The 23,362-nt window shown below is 48.1% G+C and overlaps 1 protein-coding gene and 1 long non-coding RNA gene across 2 annotated transcripts; both read right to left on the bottom strand.

The window, feature by feature from the left end:
• Positions 1-263: 263 nt before the first annotated feature.
• On the bottom strand, positions 264-1,055 carry LOC115556073 (uncharacterized). Its single transcript, XR_003978934.1, has 3 exons — positions 924-1,055; positions 561-727; positions 264-446 (listed from the first exon to the last, which is right to left on the bottom strand). It is a non-coding gene; the product is annotated as an uncharacterized LOC115556073 (long non-coding RNA).
• A 16,494-nt stretch (positions 1,056-17,549) lies between these two features.
• On the bottom strand, positions 17,550-20,077 carry LOC115556310 (general transcription factor II-I repeat domain-containing protein 2-like). The gene is made up of 2 exons (XM_030373498.1): positions 18,549-20,077; positions 17,550-18,255 (listed from the first exon to the last, which is right to left on the bottom strand). Exons 1-2 carry the CDS (start codon positions 19,816-19,818, stop codon positions 17,741-17,743), a joined length of 1,785 nt encoding a protein of 594 aa, XP_030229358.1. The 5' UTR covers positions 19,819-20,077; the 3' UTR covers positions 17,550-17,740.
• Positions 20,078-23,362: the final 3,285 nt, after the last annotated feature.

Below are 23,362 nucleotides of genomic sequence, written 5' to 3'. Positions count from 1 at the left end.
GGGGTGGATGCTGGTGCTGTAGCGGTGGCTGCTGGGGTGGATGCTGCCACTGTACTGCCGGCTAGCTTGAGGTTTCCCTTCAAATTTTGGGGGATGTGAGGACTCTGTGCATGGTGATGCTTCAGGTGGTCAATGTTGATCTTTGGAAAGACAACACCATTCACATCCACCAAGTCAGCACTTTTGTTCTCCACTGACGACACAGTGTATGGCCCCAAGAAATTGGGGTCCAGCTTTCCTCCTTTCCTCTGCCGACTCCTAATGTTCAACCTCCATACCATGTCACCAACATTGAATTTCTGAATCGATGATTTTGGGGACATCCTCTTCATTTTCTCTTGTGCTTTCTTGGTGTTCCCCTCAGCACACGAGAGAATTTTGCCGATATTGAGGGTAGAGTCGGTCAGGTTGTCTTTGGCCACAGTGTCCTCGACACTGCTGTCAATCTGAAAATGTATTTTAAGTTTATAGTGTGATATTTATAGAAAAGCTTACACATTTATTAGTATTTCAGTCTTTGTAGTATTGAATATTTTGAGTAGTTAAAAGCCTGTACTAACCTGGTACTGCTCTGGGATCAGTGATGGATATCGCGCCTCTCTTCCAAACATCATATAGAATGGTGAGAAATTTGTGGTCATTTGTTTTTTGGTCCTTAGGCCAAACATCACAGCATCGAGATGCATATCCCATTCCTTGGGGTTGTTTCCGACCAGTTTACAAAGTGCTCTGAAGAGATAATACCATCAGAGATTGATTAATATTGTCTCGTCAGATTTTCACCTTTGCAATATTGCTGTACTTTTAAGATAAGTTCATTTACATATGTTGATCTTTTCAAAGATATAGCATAATAAAATAGCATATGAGAACAACATTATTTTATAGTGAGTATTATTACAATTTAAACATACAGAACATACCTCTGTATGGTTGCATTCATCCTTTCCACTAAACCATTGGTTTGTGGATGATACGGAGCACAAAGACTCCTTTTGATTTTCAACACCTCACAAACATTTTTGTTGAGCTGTTATTAGTAAAGAGTGACAAGAGAAACAGTTGTGTAAGAAAATATTTAACCAATTTCATGAAATGACAAAACAAGCCAGTAGCACTTGTGACTTAAGCCTGTGGTCCAGCTTATACTGTACATATGAAACCTACAGCATTTACAAACTCCGTCCCCTGGTCTGTGAGGACTCTCTTAGGTGCTTCAAATTGGTGCACAAACTTCAAGAGACACCCAGTGACTTATTTTGCTGTCTTTGATGAAAGGGCGTAAGCTTGTGGCCTCTTGGTGATGAAGTCCACCATGACGCAAATGTACTGGTTCCCACTTTCGGTGAGTGTCAGCTTCCCAATGAGGTCCATTCCGACCAGCTCAAATGGCTCTTTAACCTAGAAGAAATGAATGAATGACAAAAATATCTCCCTTGTTATATTTGGTTTCCATATTTTATTTAAATGTCAAATGTTTAATAAGGAAACATCGCATCAATCATTATGACTCATTATTATTGTTGAGACATACAAAACACAAGTTGTAATAGGAGTGTAATAGAAAAGAAAACATACTGTGATGGGTATATACTCCACCTCACGCTTTATGGTCGTTGTGTTGGCCTGGCATGGAACACACTGAGCCACCTATATTAAAACAGCAATATTTCAAATGTTAAAATACAGAAATGTATATGATCCTCACTTGAAAAGGCTTGAATTTGGAATAGTGTTGAAAAAAACATTTAGTATATTCACCCATGAGTCAATCTCTGAAGACATGCCAGGCCAATAAAATCTGGCAGAGATGGCATCTCTGGTCTTTCGTTGCCCACAGTGCGCTCCGTGTTGCTGCTGTGGAACTCGGCGAAAATTGCATTTGCCTCCTCTTTTCCACAGACTACTTTGGTTGTACTGGCAGTAGATGTCGCCTTGCGACGCACATAATACAGTTCATTGTCTGTGAAATTGTAGAAAATTACTTTATGACAAAGACATGTAGGGCCTAATTTAGAATATTACAAAACAAAACGGCAACATTTACATTATAGAATAGTGTAACCTATAATATAGTTTAGTACAGTGTAATAGCCAATTAACCTTTTGTTTGCCTTTGTGTTTAACTTGATGTATACACCACCTGAGTGCATTGCAATCAGGTGGTTTGCATGCCAACCTACGGTTTCTGACCGTAATTAAAAATAAATAAATCAAAAATTTGATCTCTGAAAGGTGTACATTCAACACTCAATTCTTCCAGAGCAGGGCCCTCACCCTGACATTGGCTACAACATACTACACAGCTCACAAAAAGAAAGATTTTTGATCTCAGGTTTTTGTGTGTTAATTTTATCCCTCCTTGTCTGTGTCTGTTCTGTCTGCTGGTGGGTTTCCAGCTCTAGCTTGAGTCCCTGTTGTGGCAACCCCGATCGTCGGCGGCTGAGGTTTCCGAAGGAGACGGACCAAACAAGGTGTGGGTAAACGGCCTTTTATTTCGTATAACCACTCATTCAGAAAAAGGGTAACAAAGGAGTCAACTCAGGTTCTTCCTGGTCTGGGAAAAAGGACACCGCGCCGGGTCTGGTCCTGCTGCGGGGGGCGGGGTCGCGATCCCCGGCGTCTTCGGCTGCTTCCGGGGGGGGAAGCGTAATGGCGTTAGCGGGGGTTCGGGTAATCTCTACCTACTGCGTCTTTCCCACTCGGTCGCGTTCTCCCGACTGGTGTTCACGCGGTCGTTAAGTACCCTCCGCCGTCTTGCTCCGCCAGGTGCTCCGCATCTCCGTGATTGCGCTCGATGCGCGCTCCCGCGTCGCTGCGCCGAGCGGCACATATCTCCCCCTGACTACCTGCCCGCGGAGAGGGCGCTGGCGGGGCTCGAACTCCTCCGTTGGATCGGGGTTGCCACACACCCCCCCCCCTCAGCTGCAAGTCGGGGTCCGCCCGGCATAGGCCTAGGCAGGCGTCCCTCCGGGACAGTGCGTCTGCGTTGGCATGTGCGCGTCCGGGCCGGTGGACCACCTGGAAGTGGTAATCCTGCAGGGCCAGGAACCAGCGCGTCACCCGGGTGTTGGTATCCTTGGCCGTGGCCATCCACTTCAGGGGGGCGTGGTCTGTGACCAGGGTGAAGGTGCGTCCGAGGAAGTAGTAGCGGAGCTTCTCCACGGTCCACTTTATAGCCAGCGCCTCCTTCTCCACGGTCGAGTAGGCTTTCTCGCTGGCCAGGAGTTTCCGGCTGATGTAAGTCACCGAGTGCCCCTCTCCCGACCGGACCTGGGATAAGACCGCTCCCAGGCCCACCTCGGACGCGTCGGTGTGGATGACGAAGGGGAGGTTGAAGTCCGGGGTGATCAGGAGGGGCTCGGTGCAGAGGGCCCGTCGGAGGCACGAGAACGCCTTGTCGACCTCCTCTGTCCACTCGACCCGGTCAGGCAGAGCCCTCCGCGTCAACTCGTGGAGGGGCTGGCCAGGGTCGCGAACGCCGGGATGAAGCGTTGGTAATACCCCACAAGTCCCAGGAATGACTTCACCTGCTTCTTCGTCCTCGGGCGTGGCCAGGTCTGGATGGTCTGCACCTTCTCCTCTTGCGGTTTCACGCTTCCCCTCCCCACCCGGTAGCCCAGGTAGGACGCCTCTTCGAGGCCCAGGTGTGAACCGGGCCGGCCCCAGGTAATGAACCGGGCCGGCCCCAGCCGCTCTATTAGCTCGTCTATGCGGGGCATGGGGTAGGCGTCGAAGGCCGACACTTCATTCAGCTTCCGGAAGTCGTTGCAGAAGCGGTATGACCCGTCCGGTTTGGGGACCAGGACCACCGGGCTGGACCATGCGCTGTGGGACTCCTCGATGATCCCCATCTGCAGCATGCTTGTGACTTCCGCTCGGATGGTGGCCCGCCGTGCCTCCGGAATGCGGTAGGGCCGGAGTCGGACTCTGACTCCCGGTTCCGTCTTGATGTCATGGCTGACGGTCGCGGTCCTTCCGGGCCGCTCCGAGAAGACATCGAGGTGCTGGAGGACCACTTCCTTCAGGTCCTGGGTCTGGCTGGGGCTCAGCTGCTCCCCCACTGGTACCTCGGGCAGGGGTAGTTGGGTGGACAGGGACAGGAGGGCTGGATCTCGCAGGGCTGTTGGTGGGTGCCACTGCTTCAGCAGGTTGATGTGGTAGACCTGGATGGTCTTGCGCCTCCCCGGTTGCCGCACCCGGTAGTTGACGTCGCCGACCCGGTCGATGATGTCGTAGGGGCCTTGCCATTTGGCCAGGAACTTGCACTCAGCGGTCGGGGCGAGGACCAGCACCTGGTCCCCCGGGTTGAAGGTGCGGAGCTTGGCCCCTCGGTTGTACACCCGGGCTTGGGCTTGCTGGGCCCGACCGAGGTGTTCCCGGACCACAGGCCAGATCTGCGCCATCCGGCCCCGCATCTGCTCCACATGCTCGACGACGGTGCGGTGGGGTGATGGTTGGCTCTCCCAGGCGTCCCGGGCGATGTCGAGCAGCCCTCTTGGTCGCCGGCCGTAGAGGAGCTCGAAGGGTGAGAATCCCGTGGAGGCCTGGGGCACCTCTCGAATGGCGAAGAGGACATGCGGAAGCAGCTGGTCCCAGTTCTTCCCATCTGCTTCCATAACCTTCTTGAGCATGGACTTCAGGGTTTTGTTAAACCTCTCCACCAACCCGTCGGTTTGGGGATGGTAGACGGAGGTCCGGAGGTGGCGGATCTGTAACAGACTGGTGAGGTCTTTCAACACCCGGGACATAAAACAGGACCCCTGATCCGTCAGGATCTCCCGGACTATCCCCACCCGGCTGAATAAGACCATTAGCTCCCTTGCCACCGCCTTGGCGGTGGCGGCCCGTAGAGGAACTGCCTCTGGGTAGCGTGTGGCGTAATCCACCATAACTAGGACATAGCGGTGACCTCGACTAGTCTTGGGGAGGGGACCTATGATGTCTAGCCCCAGCCGGTCGAACGGGACCTCTATCAGCGGCATCGTTATGAGGGGGTTCCGGACATTGGGTCTCGGGGTGGTGTGTTGGCACTCGGGGCACGCACGGCAGTAGTCCTCTACGTTGCGTTTTACCCCCGGCCAGAAAAAACGGTTCAGGATTCTGTCCCTCGTCTTGTCCACCCCCAGGTGAGCCCCCAATAGGTGCGTGTTGGCCATGTAGAGGACCTTGCTTACGTACGGCCTTGGAACGACCAACTGTTCTACCTCCTTACCCCCTCTCTGTACCACCCGGTATAGTAACCCCCCCCTTGTGCTGAAGTGTGGGTACCGCCTGTCACTCACCGAGTTCCGCGAGAGGCCCTCATGGACCTGGACGTGTCCCCAGGCGTGGCGGAGGGCGTCGTCCTCCAGCTGGGCGGTGGCGAACTGTCCTTCCTTGTCGGGTCCTCCCCCGTCGGCCAGGGGGTAGTCGGTGAAGTCTATGAGGGGCGGAGACTCCTCCTCGTCTGGCGGAGGGGCCTGCTCGGAGGCAGTCATCGTGTCCGGGGTCCCCGGGGGAAGGGACACCGTGGACGAGGCGTGGGCATGTCGTGCCGCCTCTCTCGGGGCCCTGTCGGGGGACTCGTCCGAGTCGGACCGGGAAGGCGCCGGGTGGGAGGCCATATAGGCGGGCCGGCTATGCAGCCGGCGGGGTCGGGTCCGAGGGGGTCGGCGCCGGGGTGCCTGAAGCTCGGCCCCTAGCAGTTGGGCGAAGATCGGGCAGTCCCGCCCGATTAAGAGGGGCATCGGGAGGTTTGGGACCAGCCCGGCCCGAACCGTGAAGGTGCCCTTCGGGGTCCGGACTGTGATCTGCCTCGTGCTGTAGGACTCGGTCTGTCCGTGGATACAGCCAACGTCGATCCTCCGCCCGGGGACCCCGTCCGCCAGGTCGGGTCGGACCAGCGTAACCACGCTCCCTGAGTCGAGCAGGGCGTGGGTGTCGTGCCTCCCCACGCGGACCGGTAGGCTGGGGGTGTCGGTCCGCTCGTGGGACCAGCAGGTGGTGCGGAGGCAGACCCCCCCTCTCCTGTCGGACGGACTGGCCGTGGGCATGGACACGTCTCCGGCTCCGGGACAATGGCGGGCCAGGTGGCCCGTTTGGCCACACGTGTAGCACCTCCACTCCTCTCTCGGGGTCGGAGGGGCGGACCCTCGGGGGTCCGCGATGGTCTGGTTTGGGTAGGCGGGTGCGCGGGTGGGCGGTGCCTGGGTGCGCTGGCTCTCCGGCGTCCGTCCGCGTCGCTCGGTCCACGTTTCCCCCGCCCCACCGGGGGCTGGGGTCGCCCCGCCGCACAGCCGCTGGGTGACTTGGTGGTTCTCCAGTAGTTCCACGAGGTCGTTAACCGTCCTGGGTTGGTTCCCGGAGGCCCAGCGTTTGGCCCCGGTGGGCAGGGCTCGGATGCAGCGGTCGATCACCAGCCGGTCCAGCTGCGGGGGACCCTCCCCCTCAACGAGCCACCGCTCCGCCAGGCGGGCGAGTTGCGATATCTGGCTCCTCACCGAGCCCAGGGGGTCGTACTCCCAGTCGTGGAACCGCTGCGCCTGGGCTGGGAGGCTGTGGCTGTAGTGGGCGAGGACGGCCCGCTTGAGTGTGGGGTAGTGCGCCGCCTGGGCCATGCTGAGGTCCCGGTAGGCGCGTTGATCGTCCCCGGACAGGAAGGGCGCCAGTATGTAGCCCCACTGGTCCGCTGGCCACCTCTCACGGGCCGCGGTCCGCTCAAAAATCTCGAGGTATGCCTCCACGTCATCGTCCGGTCCCAGTTTGGTGAGCCGCTTCGTGGGGGCGGCGTGGGACGGCTCCCGTGCGAGCTGCTCAGCCATCCGGACCATGCATCGCCGCAACACCTCGATCTCCTCCTCCCGCGTTGCGGCCTGGTCTCCGGGTTGATTCATGGTCGTCTAGGGTTTGCCGAAGGATCGCGTTGCCTGCATTCTCCACCACTGTGGCAACCCCGATCGTCGGCGGCTGAGGTTTCCGAAGGAGACGGACCAAACAAGGTGTGGGTTAACAGTCTTTTATTTCGTATAACCACTCATGCAGAAAAAGGGTAACAAAGGAGTCAACTCAGGTTCTTCCTGGTCTGGGAAAAAGGACACCGCACCGGGTCTGGTCCTGCTGCGGGGGGCGGGGTCTCGATCCCCGGCGTCTTCGGCTGCTTCCTGGGGGGAAGCGTAATGGCGTTAGCGGGGGTTCAGGTAATCTCCACCTACTGCGTCTTTCCCACTCGGTCGCGTTCCCCCGACTGGTGTCCACGCGGTCGTTAAGTACCCTCCGCCGCCTTGCTCCGCCGGGTGCTCCGCATCTCCGTGATTGCGCGGGTGCGCTCGATGCGCGCTACCGCGTCGCTGCGCCGAGCGGCACATATCTCCCCCTGACTACCTGCCCGCGGAGAGGGCGCTGGCGGGGCTCGAACTCCTCCGTTGGATCGGGGTTGCCACACTGTGTACCCTGCATAGATTCACCTATGTAGGGTAGGCCTACACTATAAATATTTTGTGTAAATATTTGTAACATAATGATACTTTATTGAAACAACATTGATCTCACACATTTTTGTGTGATATTATAATATGAGCTATTTTTTTTTTCGTTCCTTGAAATTCACTCTGCCGAAATTTGCATTTCTTCTTGTCTCTCACCTTCGATACGGAATGGAAGTGCCTTCTTGTGGAAAATATTTTTTTCCTGCTTGGACAAGCCCTCAGGATAAATGCATTTGCATTTATAATCTACAATTTCTGAATATATTTTGGGATCCATCTTCAACACGTGCTTTGATTTATCATCTAAACTCTCGTAGATGTTTACGAGCTGTCACTCACCTAAACTCTCGTGATAATTGGTGAAAGGTCACCTGAAGTTCAAAGCCGAAGACTTCATAATGAAGAAAATGTTGTATTTTCAGTAACACTCAACGCTCAACCGTCAAAAGGTATCTCAGACTTTGCAAACAAGAAATAGCAGAGGGGTGATGAATATGGCAGGCTAAATTGGCTGGATATTGAATATATCCAGTAAATATATATTAGGGATGGGCACGAGTAGTAAATTCCAAACTCGAGTGAACTAAGGAATTCCTCGAGGATCAATCGAGTACTCGTTTAATCAAATCTATTTTTAGAATGCAACGCATCTGCAGCAGGAATAGGCCTAATGATGAACGGCAATATTAAAGGCCCACTATGCAACTTCGGGCATTTCTTCGCTGTTTTCTTGGTTTTGGCACGCACATTTCTCTACACAGCGCCCCCTAAAGCTTCGTAGTAGATATTTCACAACACTGTCGTAACAACTCGTTGACGTCCCTTCCCCATGCTCTTCTACGCGAGCCATGTGCATTTGTTTTCAAAGAAGCCGGCGAATGCGCGGAGCCATGTCCGAAATAGATGTTCATAAAGTGTAGGCAAGGTTATACATTTTTAAAATGGTGTATTTGCATTGCAATAAACATAAATCCATCATTTTTTATAGTTGACGGGGAGAATTTATACCCTAGGTTATAATTATTTTATCTTAGGTTGAACAGAACAATCAGTGTAAGAGGTTTGGCCAACATAATAATCGAAATAAACAAGAACCTGGATTCGGGGATTCAGTCTGTATCTGGGGGACGAGACATACGAACAGCAAAACACCCATGGAAACAAAGGTGTTTATATGGTTGCAACCAAGCAAGCTAGAAACAAACAGGGCTCACAACAAAGCGGTCGAGAAAACAATTTTTACAGGGCTCAAAAAAATGGTTGAGCAAACACATGTGTACAGAGACTATCAGAATCAAGAATATTACGCAGACAAAGTTCACCCAAGGGTACTTTCAATTTCAAAAGCAACACGGCCGAGTCGGCGTCTGATTTGCAGTCTTCTTTTTCTTTCAGTTCACGCTATTCCTGAAAAGCTTGCCCAACGTTTACTCGTGTCTGGCCTCTCTGTCGGTCTGTCTCCCTTTTCTCTACTTCTGTTCCTCCGACATTGGGTTTCTCTGTCTCTTTTTAGTCGGCTGATCTATGATGAATATAACAATCCATTAGTTACTTGTGTTTATATCGAGCCGGTTCCGTGTTTGTGGGTCTGTGCCGTAAAGCAATTCGTTACTGTAGTGACCATAGTAGTGACCCTTGCACAGAAGCATACGGCCGACATCTTTCTTTTTTCTGGGTGGAAATAGTAACATAGTTACGCCATTAAATGCGTTTATGGAAACATTTTTAGCGAGAAATGTGCATTTTACTTTCAGAATGTTCGCTCGGTGAATGTGAAGGACGTTTGGTTTGATAGTTATGACGAAGAGTGAACGCTCCGTTCACTTGCATGGACAGAGTCTCTGGCTGCTAAGCAACCTCAACGTCTTGGCGGACTATTTCTCTGCTGATCAACACTACGAATGCTGGAAACACACCAGACACACCATGTGAAGTTATTTAACCCGATTATCGTTATTTATGAGTCCTTAGCCCAAGTGAAGGAGTTCAAGTACCTCGGGGTCTTGTTCGCGAGTGAGGGTATTATGGAGCGTGAGATTGGGCGGAGAATCAGAGCAGCGGGGGCGGTATTGCGTTCGCTTTACCGCACCGTTGTTACGAAAAGAGAGCTGAGCCGCAAGGCAAAGCTCTCGATCTACCGGTCGATCTTCGTTCCTATCCTCACCTATGGTCATGAGGGTTGGGTGATGACCGAAAGGACGAGATCGCAGGTAAAAGCGGCCGAGATGAGTTTTCTCAGAAGGGTGGCTGGCGTCTCGGGATAGGGTGGGAAGCTCAGTAATCCGTGAGGAACTCGGATTAGAGCCGCTGCTCCTTTAGTTAGAAAGGAGTCAGCTGAGGTGGTTCGGGCATCTGGCGAGGATGCCTACTGGGCGCCTCCCTTTGGAGGTGTTTCAGGCACGTCCATTGGGGAGGAGACCTCGGGGAAGACCCAGGACTAGGTGGAGAGATTATATCTCAACACTGGCCTGGGAACGCCTCGGGATCCCCCCGTCAGAGCTGGTCAATGTGGCCCGGGAAAGGGAAGTCTGGAGCCCCCTGCTTGAGCTGCTCCCCCCGCGACCCGACCCCGGATAAACGGATGACGATGAGATGAGATCGTTATTTATATCCGAGATTATTTAATCTAACCCGATCTAAACTCTATCATGCACCCAAACACGGCGGCGTTTGGGTTTCCTACCTCGGACAACAATTGCCTCGCAACTGGCTGTTTATATCTAGCCGGTGCCATGTTTGGGGGTGTGTCTGTGCCGTAAAGCATTTTCGAAACTACAATCTGACTACATTTTTGAGGATACTTCCGCTGCGTCACATCCGGATTGTGTCGGTCCGAACAGATCAAGTTGCATATGCGCTTTTTCACTGGAGAGGCGACATGGGTAAATGACACACCCACCAATCAACCCAGAAATGGATGCAGAACCATCAGCATAACTCTCAACCTGCATACTTAATGTAATTTTGGCTAAAAAAGTTGCATAGTGGGCCTTTAACAACCAAACATGCAATGCTTATTCTCCATCAAAACCGTCAGAGTTATCAGAGTATTCATTATTTATTTTTGCAAACGTTCAAAACACATTTTCCTTACAAAAATAAATATGCGTCTCACAATTTAAATCACGTCGAACCAAGGCCTGTAACGGTTTAAAAAAAAAAAAAAACGAAACAAGTAGCCTTACCATTGCAAATAATTTAAAGCTGCAAATAAAACGGCAGCAAATGGACTATGGAAATACTCAGCGTTGTGATTTTCTCTACACGGCCGGGATGACGGCTGCGTCTTGCGGCGGTGAAAATAGCCGACACACTTGGTTGCTGCGGGTCTGCTTTCCCGAACTCACCGTTGTGTTTCAGGAGCATGTGCCGCATAGTACTTTCTGGTAGCTCGATTTCGCTTGGCATATTTTACATTTCACCTAATGATCTCCTATTTCTTTAAAGTATTTAAATTCTTCGCTGCGCTTTGCTTTAATCTCTTAACTTTTTGGAATTCTGGCGTCCCGGCACACGGCACGGCACGCGCCACACAGAAATGGAAACATTTCATTTGCTTTTAATAAACATTTAAACAATTATCCATTGTATTTGATGTTGTAGGGTATCACAAAAAATAAATATAATAAGGAAAAGTAGGGGATATTTTAGCGGTTGGCCACAGGTTAGCGATGATTTTTATGTTACGACCCGGCTCGTTTTAAGAGCCGCAACACGTGATTGGGATGTTAAATGAAATGGATAGGGGGTTCGGGGGTTTAATCAACCGAAAAGAGTGCACATGCACACAGAATTGTAACAAAAGAAAGCTACACAAGGTTACCAAAGACACTGGCTGAAACCACTCAATCGCAGCCAGGCAATACAACGATATCAAAACTCTAATTCCCAAAGCAACAACAAAAAGGTAGGCACCAACAAAGAGGCGGACTGATCACTGGTTCACAGCCGCCCCGAACTGTGGACAAACACGCTATTTATATGCAGCTGGCTTGATTGGAGTCTCCCGATTGGTAGCTTACAGTGAAATCACATGGTTTTTGTATACAAGTAGTCGGTACAACAGTTAGTATGGTCATATCAGTCAGTGCCTGAACTTATGTGAAATTCGTCTATAGCTCACTTCAAAGTGCTGATATAATGCAATTTGCAAAGGCGAGAATATGCATATGTGAGTTTTCAGGGCGTTTCCTTTTAAATTTAATCCAAAATCATATCTAATGTCTCATATTTCAATATCTAGTGGGCTTTTAATTTGAAACTACACATCAGAATATCCTGAAGCTTCTATGGTGACACTATGGGGTCTTGAACTATCGCCCTGAAGTGAAATGAGCCTGGAATAACAGGGCATTTTATTTTAAATTGAATCCAAAATCATATGTAATATGTCTCATATTGGAATGTTTGGTGGGCATTTATTTTGAAACTCCACATCAGAATGTTCTGAAACTTCCTGGGTGACCCTATGGGGTTTTGAACTATAACTCTGAAGTAAAATGAGCCTGGAATAACAGGGCATTTTCTTTTAAATCGAAACCAAAATCATATGTAATATGTCTCATATTTGGTGGGCTTTTATTTTGAAACTACACATCAGAATGTCCTGAAACTTCTTGGGTGAACCTATGGGGTCGTGAACTATAACCCTGAAGTGAAATGAGCATGGAATTTTCTTTTAAATCGAATCCAAAATCATATGTAATATGTCTCATATTGGAATGTTTGGTGGGCTTTTATTTTGAAAGTAAATATCACAACGGCCGTACACTTCCTTTGATAGTATTTGCTTTTATTGACCGTCTTTTTGAATGGCCCCGACGAATGCTTTTATTTTAAACTAGGTGTGAGACGCTATTACCGTAATGGCTAGTATAAACAGGTACAGCAAAAAACTGGGTCGGCTGGCTTGACCGCCGATCTCGATGGGTCGGCTGGCTTGAGCGCAGTCCTATTCGGCATATTGAACCGTCGGCCTAATGCGCCTCCTTTTTGAAAAGTCGGACAAATATGGAAAGCCAAGAATATGGAAAGCCAAGAAGGCCACAATCCGGCCCTAGAATGGCGTGGTAAAAGTGCAAAACCGCACGGAATCCGTACGGAAACGGCCGCGGCTATTAGTCATTCACTCCGGCTATTAGTCATTCACTCCGGCTATTAGTTATTCACTCCGGCTATTAGGTATGCAGAACGAGCCCCTCCCTCTTCTTTGCTTGACCACTAAGTTTGAAGGCTGTCTAACCAATCAGAGCTGCAGTGCCTCCATGTTTCGCTGTAACATAAAGCTGTGTTGTCTTTACTTGTTTCACTACAATGTAATGACCACGATTAGCTAGTGGAAAATACATTTGTGTCTAGTACAGTGATATATTTGTATATGTTAGGCTATAGGCCTATATTGAGATGGCAGTGTGCGAAATACCCGACAATATTCGGGGATGTCCTCATCCCCAGATTGTTCTCGATATGCAGTAGCCATAGGCCATAACATTACATAACATGAACATGAACTGAATAAATGCCAGGTATATAGCATATCGGAGACGGGCAAACAATCAGTGCATTTGCAAATGAGAGCATGCAGTATGACCGATCTTGTGACATGTGGTCGGAGAGAGTCGTGTGCGTGTGTGTGTGTGTGTGTGTGTGTGTAGAGCAATGGCGGTTCTACACGGGGGCCCACGGGGGCCCGTGCCCCTGTGGACATGTCCCTGGCCCCCCCTGTGGCCCCACCGTGCTGACCAAATAAAACAATTATGAATTGATTATGATTTTACACGCGAGTGCCAAAAGCGGAACTAATGCGACGCAACGTTCTACACGGGTAAATTAGAGCGGCGCACCCAAACGGCGCACCCAAACACTGTGTTGCTGCTGCTCGATGAATGCGAGCTCAGCAAACACTCCTGGAGAAAGGAGCTACGATTTCTCCTGTTGCAAAAGTCGAAGGTAAGCAAAACGATTTAATCTTTTATGTGACTTGTTGTTCTTGTTGATCTTCCCGTGTTAAGTAGGGAGAGATGGTTATGCAACGAAGTGTAAAGCCGCGAACACACCAAGCGCGTATCTCGCGTACCATGTAAGCGCGTAACGCTCCTAAAATGTTGCTTGACCATTTTGTGTCAAAAATGGTCAGATACGCGCGTAACGCGCGTAGATGAGACCCCCCCCCCCCCCCCCCCCCCCCCAGCCTGTGGCTGCGCTGGATTTAGGAGTCCGAGGAAGGAAACCCAAACGCCGCCGTGTTTGGGTGGATGATAGAGCTTGGATCGGGTTAGATTAAATAATCTCGGATATAAATAACAATAATCGGGTTAAATAACTTCACATGGTGTGTCTGGTGTGTTTCCAGCATTCGTAGTGTTGATCAGCAGAGAAATAGTCCGCCAAGACGTTGAGGTTGCTTAGCAATCAGAGACTCTGTCCATGCAAGTGAACGGAGCGTTCACTCTTCGTCATAACTATCAAACCAAACATCCTTCACATTCACCGAGCGAACCTTATGAAAGTAAAATGCACATTTCTCGCTAGAAATGTTTCCATAAACGCATTTATTGGCGTAACTATGTTACTATTTCCACCCAGAATAAAGAAAGTTGCCGGCCGTGGCTGCCATGGACATGGCTGCGCTGGAGTCCGAGGTAGGAAACCCAAACGCCGCCGTGTTTGGGTGATAGAGTTTAGATCGGGTTAGATTAAATAATCTCGGATATAAATAACAATAATCGTCTTAAATAACTTCACATGGTGTGTCTGGTGTGTTTCCAGCATTCGTAGTGTTGATCAGCAGATATACAGTATAGTCCGCCAAGACGTTGAGGTTGCTTAGTAACCAGAGACTCTGTCCATGCAAGTGAACGGAGCGTTCCCTCTTCGTCATAACTATCAAACCAAACATCCTTCACATTCACCGAGCGAACATTATGAAAGTAAAATGCACATTTCTCGCTAAAAATGTTTCCATAAAAGCATTTAATGGCGTAACTATGTTACTATTTCCACACAGAATAAAGAAAGATGTCGGCCGTATGCTTCTGTCCAAGCTCACTACTCTCTGCCAGTGACGTCGGGTCAAGCTCAACGCTGATTGGCTATTGCGGCGCGTATGAGCGTTACTCGCGTAAAAAGTTCAATTTTTTGAACTCCTCGTACGCGCGTATATGTACGCGCGTATATATACGCGCGTATATATACGCGCCTCATACGCACCTAACGCGAGTAAAATGTTGCTTATACGCATGTAACGCTCGTACGCGTCTCATACGCGCGTAAACCAATGGTTCCCTATGGAAAAATTGCCGATTTTATACGCGTGATACGCGGGTAACGCTTTTGGTGTGGCCGTACCTTATTGCATGCCCCTACGATTTTTCTCTTCTAATAGCAGCTATCATGAAACGAGGAAAGAATATAGCATCCTTTTTTGCCCCAGTAAACAAAAAAGTGAAAGAAACAGCAGTGAGAGAAACAAGTCAAGGTATTGAGAGAGCTGAGGAGCAGGAAGAGGGAGAGTCGGAGGAGGTTGGAGAGAGGGCATGTGATTAACGTGAGGGCTCTGACACAGAGAGGGAAATTTCAGAGAGTGAGAAGGATGAAGAAGAGGGTGAGGAGGAAGAAAACATACAGAGACAGAGAGAGAAACAGCCAGAGGTACAGCAAGTAAATCCATGTGGATCAAGTACTGCAGGTTTGTGATGAAGAAGGTTATTTCTGTTTGCAAAGTAGTGCAATTACAATTTCATTGTAGGTCTACTGTGTATCCTTAAAATTATGCTTTCTGCTGTAAATTCAATTTGTGCCAATATGGCACAAACTTGAACTACATGCAGATATACATGCGTAAGTAAATAAATGTTGTAGTTGTGCTCTATGTTTACTGTACATCTTTCTACAGATATCAGCAAGTCCAAGAATGATGCACCAGTACAGCCGAACTTGAATATATTCCCAACCACTTTGATGGGGGACAGAAGACGGTGCTTCAGGCAAAACTGGTATACTCTTCATCCATGGCTTGAGTATTCTGTCATAATGGACTCTACATATTGCTATGCATGTAGACATTTTAGCACACCAAAGGCCCCTGACACTGTTTTTGTTTCAACCCCTGGGTTTAGAAACTGGAAAAATGCAACTATGAGAAAGGCAGGGTTTTCAGTTCATGCAAAGTCTGAGCGACACAAGTGTGCGATGATAGCATGGCGGGATTATCAAAGTGCTGTTAAAAATGATGCAACACTAGCAGATATCCTTAACAAAGAACACACTAAACAAGTACAAGAAAATCGGGCATACATTAAAACAATTGGGGAAGTGCTGTTACTTACAGCTACACAAAACATAGCACAAAGAGGGCATGATGAATCTGAAGAGTCCAATAACAAAGGAAACTTTAGGGAAATTCTTAGCACAGTTGCTAACCACGACCCACTTGTTAAGAGAAGATTAACTTCTATTAACAATGCAAAGTACACAAGCAAGATCATCCAGAATGAGGTTTTGGGTTGTTTGGCAGAAAAGGTTTGTTCTGAAATCATAGAAGAAGTGAAGAACAGTGAGGTTTTCAGCATCATGGCAGATGAAACAAAGGATGTTTCAAAAAGTGAACAGATTTCTTTCACACTCAGGTACTATTACAATGGGGCCATTAAGGAGAGTTTTCTCCATTTTGAATCTGCAGAGAGGTTAGATGCAGCAAGCCTAACTGGAAAAATAGTGAACTTACTGGAAAGTTACGGCCTGAACTACAAAAATAACCTTGTAGGCCAAGCATACGATGGCGCTGCTTTTATGAGCGGTAAACATTCAGGGGTTCAGGCAAGGATCAAAGAACAGGCTAAATTTGCCTTCTACATTCATTGTAGTGCACACTGTCTCAATTTAGTGTTAGTTGATGTAGTCAAAAATGTCCCAGAAACAGAGGAGTTTTTTTCTTTGTTACAGAGCCTTTATATTTTTACCTCTGGCTCATATGTGCACCCAAAATGGCTGTCTCTCCAAAAAGAAATGTATGGCAAAACAAGAGAGTTGCAACGTTTAAGCGACACACGTTGGGCATGCCGATTTCTAGCCCTACGCAACATAATGGACACTCTACCTGCCCTTAAACGACTACTGCAACAGATTGCTCAAGAACGCCACGGTGAAAGAACTGTTGAGGCCCGAGGTCTTCTGCCTCAAATTGACCTACAATTTGTTGTGCACCTTGTCACTCTTAGTAAGTTGTTTGCGGAGACAAAACTACTGTCTGACATGTTACAGTCACAAACTGTTGATCTGGCTAGAGCTGTTGACTTGGTAAATGCTTTAGTCCAGACATTGAAAGACCACAGGCAGGAGTCTTTCTTTGATAAGTTGTGGGATGAAGCATTGACTATTTGTGAGCACTGTGATTCTGCACCATCAGTGGCAAAACGTCAGACAATGCTGAGCACTAGGCTCAGTGGCTACTGCACACTAAGCACTGTTGGTCAGAGGGAGGTAGAATGTGACAAAGCTATGTTTTGCACATCATTTTTCTATCCTGTAATTGACAGCATGCTCAAGGAGTTGAACAGACGTTTCTCCAATACCAACTGTGAGCTCATGACAAGCATACAGTCTCTCAACCCCCAGAGTGATGCCTTTTTAAAGGAGACCAATGTTTTTTCATTTGGCCGTTTGTACAATGCAGACATTGATGATTTAGGGCATGAGCTCCATCAATTTAAGAGAGTTTTGAACAGAAAAATACAGAGTGGTGAAATTACAAAGCCATGCAATACAGTTGAGCTGGTTTGTTTTATTGAGCCATACAGGGAAGTTTTCTTTGAACTCTTTAGACCAGGGGTGCCCAAATTCTTCCCTCTGGAGGGCCAAAATTTAATCGGGGGGAGGCTCGTGGGCCAAAATTGTAATTTTTCAGTATATAAGGTTAAATATGGGTATAAATAGCATGCGTGTGCAAAATCAACACTATCACAAGGTCATTTTGAAAAATGAATGACAATGTTTATTGTGCTTCACATTAATGTTCAAAAAATAATAAATAAATCATAAAATCTATCTTCTTTAAATAAGAAAAATAATTGAAGGACTATGAAATATTTGAAGACAGACATGGAACATTACTAGGCCTTGGGCCTGTATCTTCAAATACAAAGATTTTTTTTAGTGCAATAAAAGTAACACAGAACAATAACACAGGACAGTAACAAAGTAACACAGGACAGAGCAGAACATACTCCGACACATTGGAGGTCCAGGCCTATACATTATGATTTGAAGTAGGCCTATCAGTGGGAGACATGAAGCCTGTCCTTGGTTTTTACAAGTCTATTAATATCAGGCTCCAGCTGACTAACTGACAGAGTGAGAATGTCATGAAGGTGAGAGTCAGATAAAGCATTTCTCAGTTTGGACTTATTAAGATTCATCAGGCTGAATGCCTGCTCACAGACATAGGTACTTCCAAAGAGGGAGAACATCACCTGTGCATGTTTGCGGATCTTGCCATATCTGTGTGCAGGAACAGATTTGTAAAAGTCCTGTAAAGGAAGCTCTCTAAACCGGCAACAGAGATCTGAATCAGACTGAAGCTCCAAAAGTTCCATTTGAAGCTCCTCACTGACTGCATCCACATTTACAGCAAAGGGTTGGGCAAACAGCTCAAATGCTGCTTCGTTTCCATGAAAATCCTCAAAGCGATGGTCAAACTCCACCACAAGATCGCTGAGAATGTTGCAGTATTTTGGTGTGTCTTCCTCCATCAACCCAACTTCTCTGAGGCTGGGAAAATGTGCCAAATTTCCTAAATGTACAGACACAAAGACAAAAGCAGCAATGTAAGATGCAAGGTTGTTCATTTGATTTTCAATTAAATACCAAACATCAATCAAATGAGAAAAAAACTTGTTTTTTTGTGTTTATGGCTGCAGTACAAAAAACAAATGTGTTATTGGATTTAATGCCTATATTTAAATAGAAAATGTATTCTCCACACACAATGTATGTAACAAATATAATAACATGCTGGTTATAGTGATCAATAACCAGCCTACTACATTGTTTTGTGTTCAATAACATATTCAAGTTAGATCTCACCTGTTAAGAGATGTCTGTTAAGCAACTGGAGCTTTTGCTTGAAGGCTCTGACATGGTCGTACAGCTGAGTGATTATCTGGTCTCTCCCTTGAAGCTGAAGATTGAGGATATTCAGCAGCTCTGTGATGTCCACAAGAAAGGCCAGATCTGCAATCCAGTGCTTGTCCGAGGGCACTTGGATGTTGTTCTCCTTTGTGGCTTGAAACACCCTGATTTCCTCACGCAGCTCAAAGAAACGTCGCAAAACTTTCCCGCGGCTCAGCCACCGCACCTCCTGGTGGTACAATACATCCCCATACTGGGCATCCATCTCATCAACAACAGCTTTGAACTGACGGTGTGAGAGCGCCTTTGAGCGAATATTATTGACAATGCCAACGACATCCTGCATCACGTTCTTTAGGCCGATATTCTTAGCGCACAGTTGCTCCTGATGCAAAATGCAATGATATTTAAAAATCGAGCCACCACACTCAAGGACTTTGTCCGACACAAGTGCAGTTAGGCCTGCTCTCTTACCGACCATGGCCGGGGCTCCATCAGTCGTGATGCCAGATAGGTTTTCCCACTTCAAACCATTCTTGTCCATAACTTGCTCCACTGCCTTAAAAATATCGATACCTCTTGTCGTCCCTTTCAGTGTTTCAAGGCCCGCTAGTTCTTGGCACACTTCAAAGTCCTCATTGACGCCTCGCAAAAACACCAGCAACTGTGCTGAGTCCGATATGTCGGTGCTTTCATCGCATGCGATGGAGAAGGCAGAAAACCGACCTGCTCTTTGGGCTATCTGGCCCCGAACGTCTTCGGCCATGTCCTCAACGCGGCGGGTCACCGTGTTCCGTGACAGGCTTATTTGAGAAAAAGCCCGCTTCTGAGTTGGACACACAGCTTCAGCAGCAACTGTCAGACACTCTTTTACAAAATCACCCGCAGCAAAAGCGTGTCCACTTCTGACAATGATGTTGCTAATGCGATAACTTGCAAGGGTGGCATTTTCTTGTGCGGTGGATGGCTGAAGTAAAGTTTGCTGCTGTGTTTCTAGCTTGATTAGCAAGTTTGCCGCCTTTACCTTTCGGTCCTCGCCTGTGTATTTTGCGAACTGGTGAGAATGCATAGTTTCATAGTGACGACGAATGTTGTACTCCTTTAAAACAGCGACCTTCTGCTTACATACCAGGCATATTGCGTTGGAATCGACCTCGGTAAATAAATAATCATGTTCCCAACATTTTTTGAATTTGCGTTTGTCTGTGTGCCACTGCCGCTCCATCCTTGCGTCTCACTTACTCGCTGTCACGTGACTTCGGATTGGAGCGCAAGAGGATAGGAGCTCAACAGCGCCACCCTACCATCAATGTTTCACAATGTTATTCTATGGTCAGGAATGGAAGTGCACCAATCAATAATATTCAATGAGTGCGAGCGCTGATGGTGGAAAACAATAATATATACAGTGGGTAAGGCGCGGGCCAAATAAAATCAGTCGCGGGCCAAGTTTGGCCCGCGGGCCCCAAATGGGGCTGCCCTGCTTTAGACTGTGCAAGATTGCCGTAACCCTTCCTGTAAGCTCAGCCTCTTGCGAACGCAGTTTCTCCACACTGAAACTGATCAAAACCTTCCTGCGGTCCACCACTACTGACATGAGACTCAGTGATCTTGGTGTCCTGAGCATAGAGTCCAGAAGGGCCAAGGCTCTGGATCTGGATGCATTTGTGGACCGTTTTGCCAGACAGCACAACCGCCATATCCTGTTGTTGTAGTGTAGTGTTTACATTAATAGGTAATGTCACATTTTTATACCCTTTGTTGTACCCTGGAGGTTTGTTCACATTGAATTGACACACTGTATTTGTACCCTGTACTGTATTTTTCATTTTTCTACGGCCCTACCTCCTTTAGCTTCAGGATTTAGGGCATGAGCTCCATAAATTGAGTGGTTAAGTTAAAAAGCCATGCAGTACAGTTGAGCTGGTTTGTTTTATTGGGCCATACAGGGAAGTTTTCTTTGTATTTTACTGATTTGAAAATAAAATAAATAAATCTTTAAATATCATTTTGTGCCTTTTTTTTGTGCCCCTCTGGTTGAACACCGGCCCCTCTTTGGCCCCCCAAGTAAAATTTGTCTAGAACCGCCACTGGTGTAGAGCAAGTTGTTGAAGGAAGTGTTTCTACTTGACGTTACAATATTTCATGGATGCAAGCAAGACAATCAATCTATATCTATAGCCTACATGACCACACAGTGGCGATTTTAGCTTGAAATTTCTGGTGGGGCAAATTTATATGACGTCATATTACGTCAGAAAAATAGAGGTAGCTGATTATTATAACAGTAGGCCTACGTATATAGACCAGTCAGGTATACTATGGGCTGCATTTTGAGTGCCAGCAGGGGGCAGACATCCTATTTAAATACATTTCACATGCTTTAGCGCTCAGTACGACACAAAGATGTTGCCTATAATAATAATAATAATGCATTATATTTTAAACGCAAACGTTCCAAAGAATCTCAGAGCGCCAACATTCAAGATTCAAGATAATTTATTGTCATTTCAGCCATATACACAGTATACAGTGAAATGAAATAGCGTTTCCCAAGAACATAAGGTGCAACATAGAGCGACAATAATAACAACAAAAAAAAAAAAAAAAAAAAAAAAAAAAAAAAATTCAACAACAACAACAACAACATGCTACATATAACTGCAAACCAGTAAAGTGACTGTGTGGAATTTGTAGTGCGGGAATATAAATATAAATATGACTATGTGTCTGAGTAGTGCGGGAATATAAATATGAATATAATAAATATGAATATAAAGCAATAGTGCATAAACCAAGGGCAACAGAGATGATCAGATCTGTCCCTTAGAGTTGAGGAGTCGGATGGCCTGGGGGAAGAAGCTGTACTGTAGTCTGGTTGTGGCGGACCGGAGGCTCCGGTACCTTCTGCCAGACGGAAGGGGTGAGAAAAATTTGTGTGAGGGGTGGGAGGGGTCATCCACAATGCTGGTTGCCTTGCGGATGCAGCGAGTGGTGTAAATGTCTGACATGGAGGGGAGAGAGACGCCGATGATCTTCTCAGCTGTCCTCACTACTCGCTGCAGGTTCTTGCGGTCCAGTTTGGTGCAGTTTCCGAACCAGGCTGTGATGCAGCTACCCAGGATGCTCTCTATGGTCCCTCTGTAAAAAGTGGTGAGAATGGGGGGTGGGAGGTGGGCTTTCTTCAGCCTTCTCAGGAAGTGGAGGCGCTGCTGGGCTTTCTTAACCGTGGAGCCGGTGTTGAGGGACCAGGTTAAGCTCTCGGCCAGGTGGACACCAAGGAATTTGGTGTTCTTCACGATCTCCACCGGGGAGCCATCAACGTCCAGCGGCTCGTGGTCCCTCTGTGCTCTTCTGAAGTCAACAACAATCTCTTTGGTTTTGTCTACGTTCAGGGACAGGTTGTTGACTTTGCACCAGGTTAGCAGTTGTTTCACCTCCTCTCTGTAAGCTGACTCGTCGTTCTTTTCTATCAGACCCACCACGGTCGTATCGTCGGCGAACTTGATGATGTGATTCGAGCCGTGTAGCGCCGTGCAGTCGTGCGTCAGTAGTGTGAACAGCAGTGGACTGAGCACACAGCCTTGAGGGGCCCCTGTGCTCAGAGTGGTGGTGTTGGAGGTGTTTTTCCCGATCCGGACTGTCTGGGGTCTCCCCGTCAGAAAGTCCAAGATCCAGTTGCAGAGGGAGATGTTCAGGCCCAGCAAGCCCAGCTTCGTGATCAGGTGCTGGGGGACGATTGTGTTGAATGCTGAACTGAAGTCTATGAACAGCATTCTAACATATGTGTCCTTTTTTTCCAGGTGGGTGAGTGCTAGGTGAAGGGTGGATGAGATGGCGTCATCGGTAGAGCGGTTTGCTCGATACGCAAACTGCAGGGGGTCTAGGGTGGGAGGCAGGAGGCTCTTTATGTGCCTCAGGATCAGCCTCTCAAAGCACTTCATGATGGTAGAAGTGAGTGCTATGGGGCGGTAGTCGTTGAGGCAGGACACAGGTGACTTCTTCGGCACAGGGACAATGGTGGTAGTTTTGAAGCACGATGGGACGTTGGCACTGCTCAGGGAGATGTTGAAGATGTCCGTGAGAACATCTGCCAGCTGGTCTGCACATCCTTTGAGCACACTCCCGGGAATGTTGTCTGGGCCAACAGCCTTACGCGGATTCACTCTGCGCAGTGACTTTTTCACCTCAGCCGTGGTCAGACGTAGCACTTGTTCGTCGGGAGAGGGAATGTTCTTCTCCGCCACCACATCATTTTTTGCTTCAAACCGAGCGTAGAACACGTTCAGCGCATCAGGCAATGAGGCATCGCTGTCACAGGCTGGTGTAGATGTCCTGTAGTTGGTGATGGCTTGGATGCCCTGCCATAGCTGCCGTGTGTCTCCACTGTCTCTGAAGTGGCCGTGGATTTTCTGAGCATGTGCACGCTTAGCGTCCCTGATAGCCCGGGCCAGTATTGCCCTCGCTATGCTCAGAGCCTCCTTATCACCTGCTCTGAAGGCTATGTCTCGGGCTCTCAGCAGTGCACGTACCTCTGCAGTCATCCATGGCTTCTGATTGGAGCGTGTGGTGATGGACTTGGTGACAGTGACGTCATCAGTGCACTTACTGATGTAACCAGTCACTGATGCTGTGTACTCCTCCAGGTCAATGAAGCCGTCGGTGGTTGCTGCTTCCCTAAACATATGCCAGTCGGTGCACTCAAAACAGTCCTGGAGGGCAGAGATGGCTCCTGCTGGCCAGGTTTTCACCTGTTTCTTGGCTGGTCT

This window comes from Gadus morhua, chromosome 12 (assembly GCF_902167405.1).
Source record: "Gadus morhua chromosome 12, gadMor3.0, whole genome shotgun sequence".
Taxonomy (NCBI): Eukaryota; Metazoa; Chordata; class Actinopteri; order Gadiformes; family Gadidae; genus Gadus; species Gadus morhua.
The sequence above is the reverse complement of the archived record's forward strand: the minus strand, read 5'-3'. Positions and strand labels throughout refer to the sequence as shown.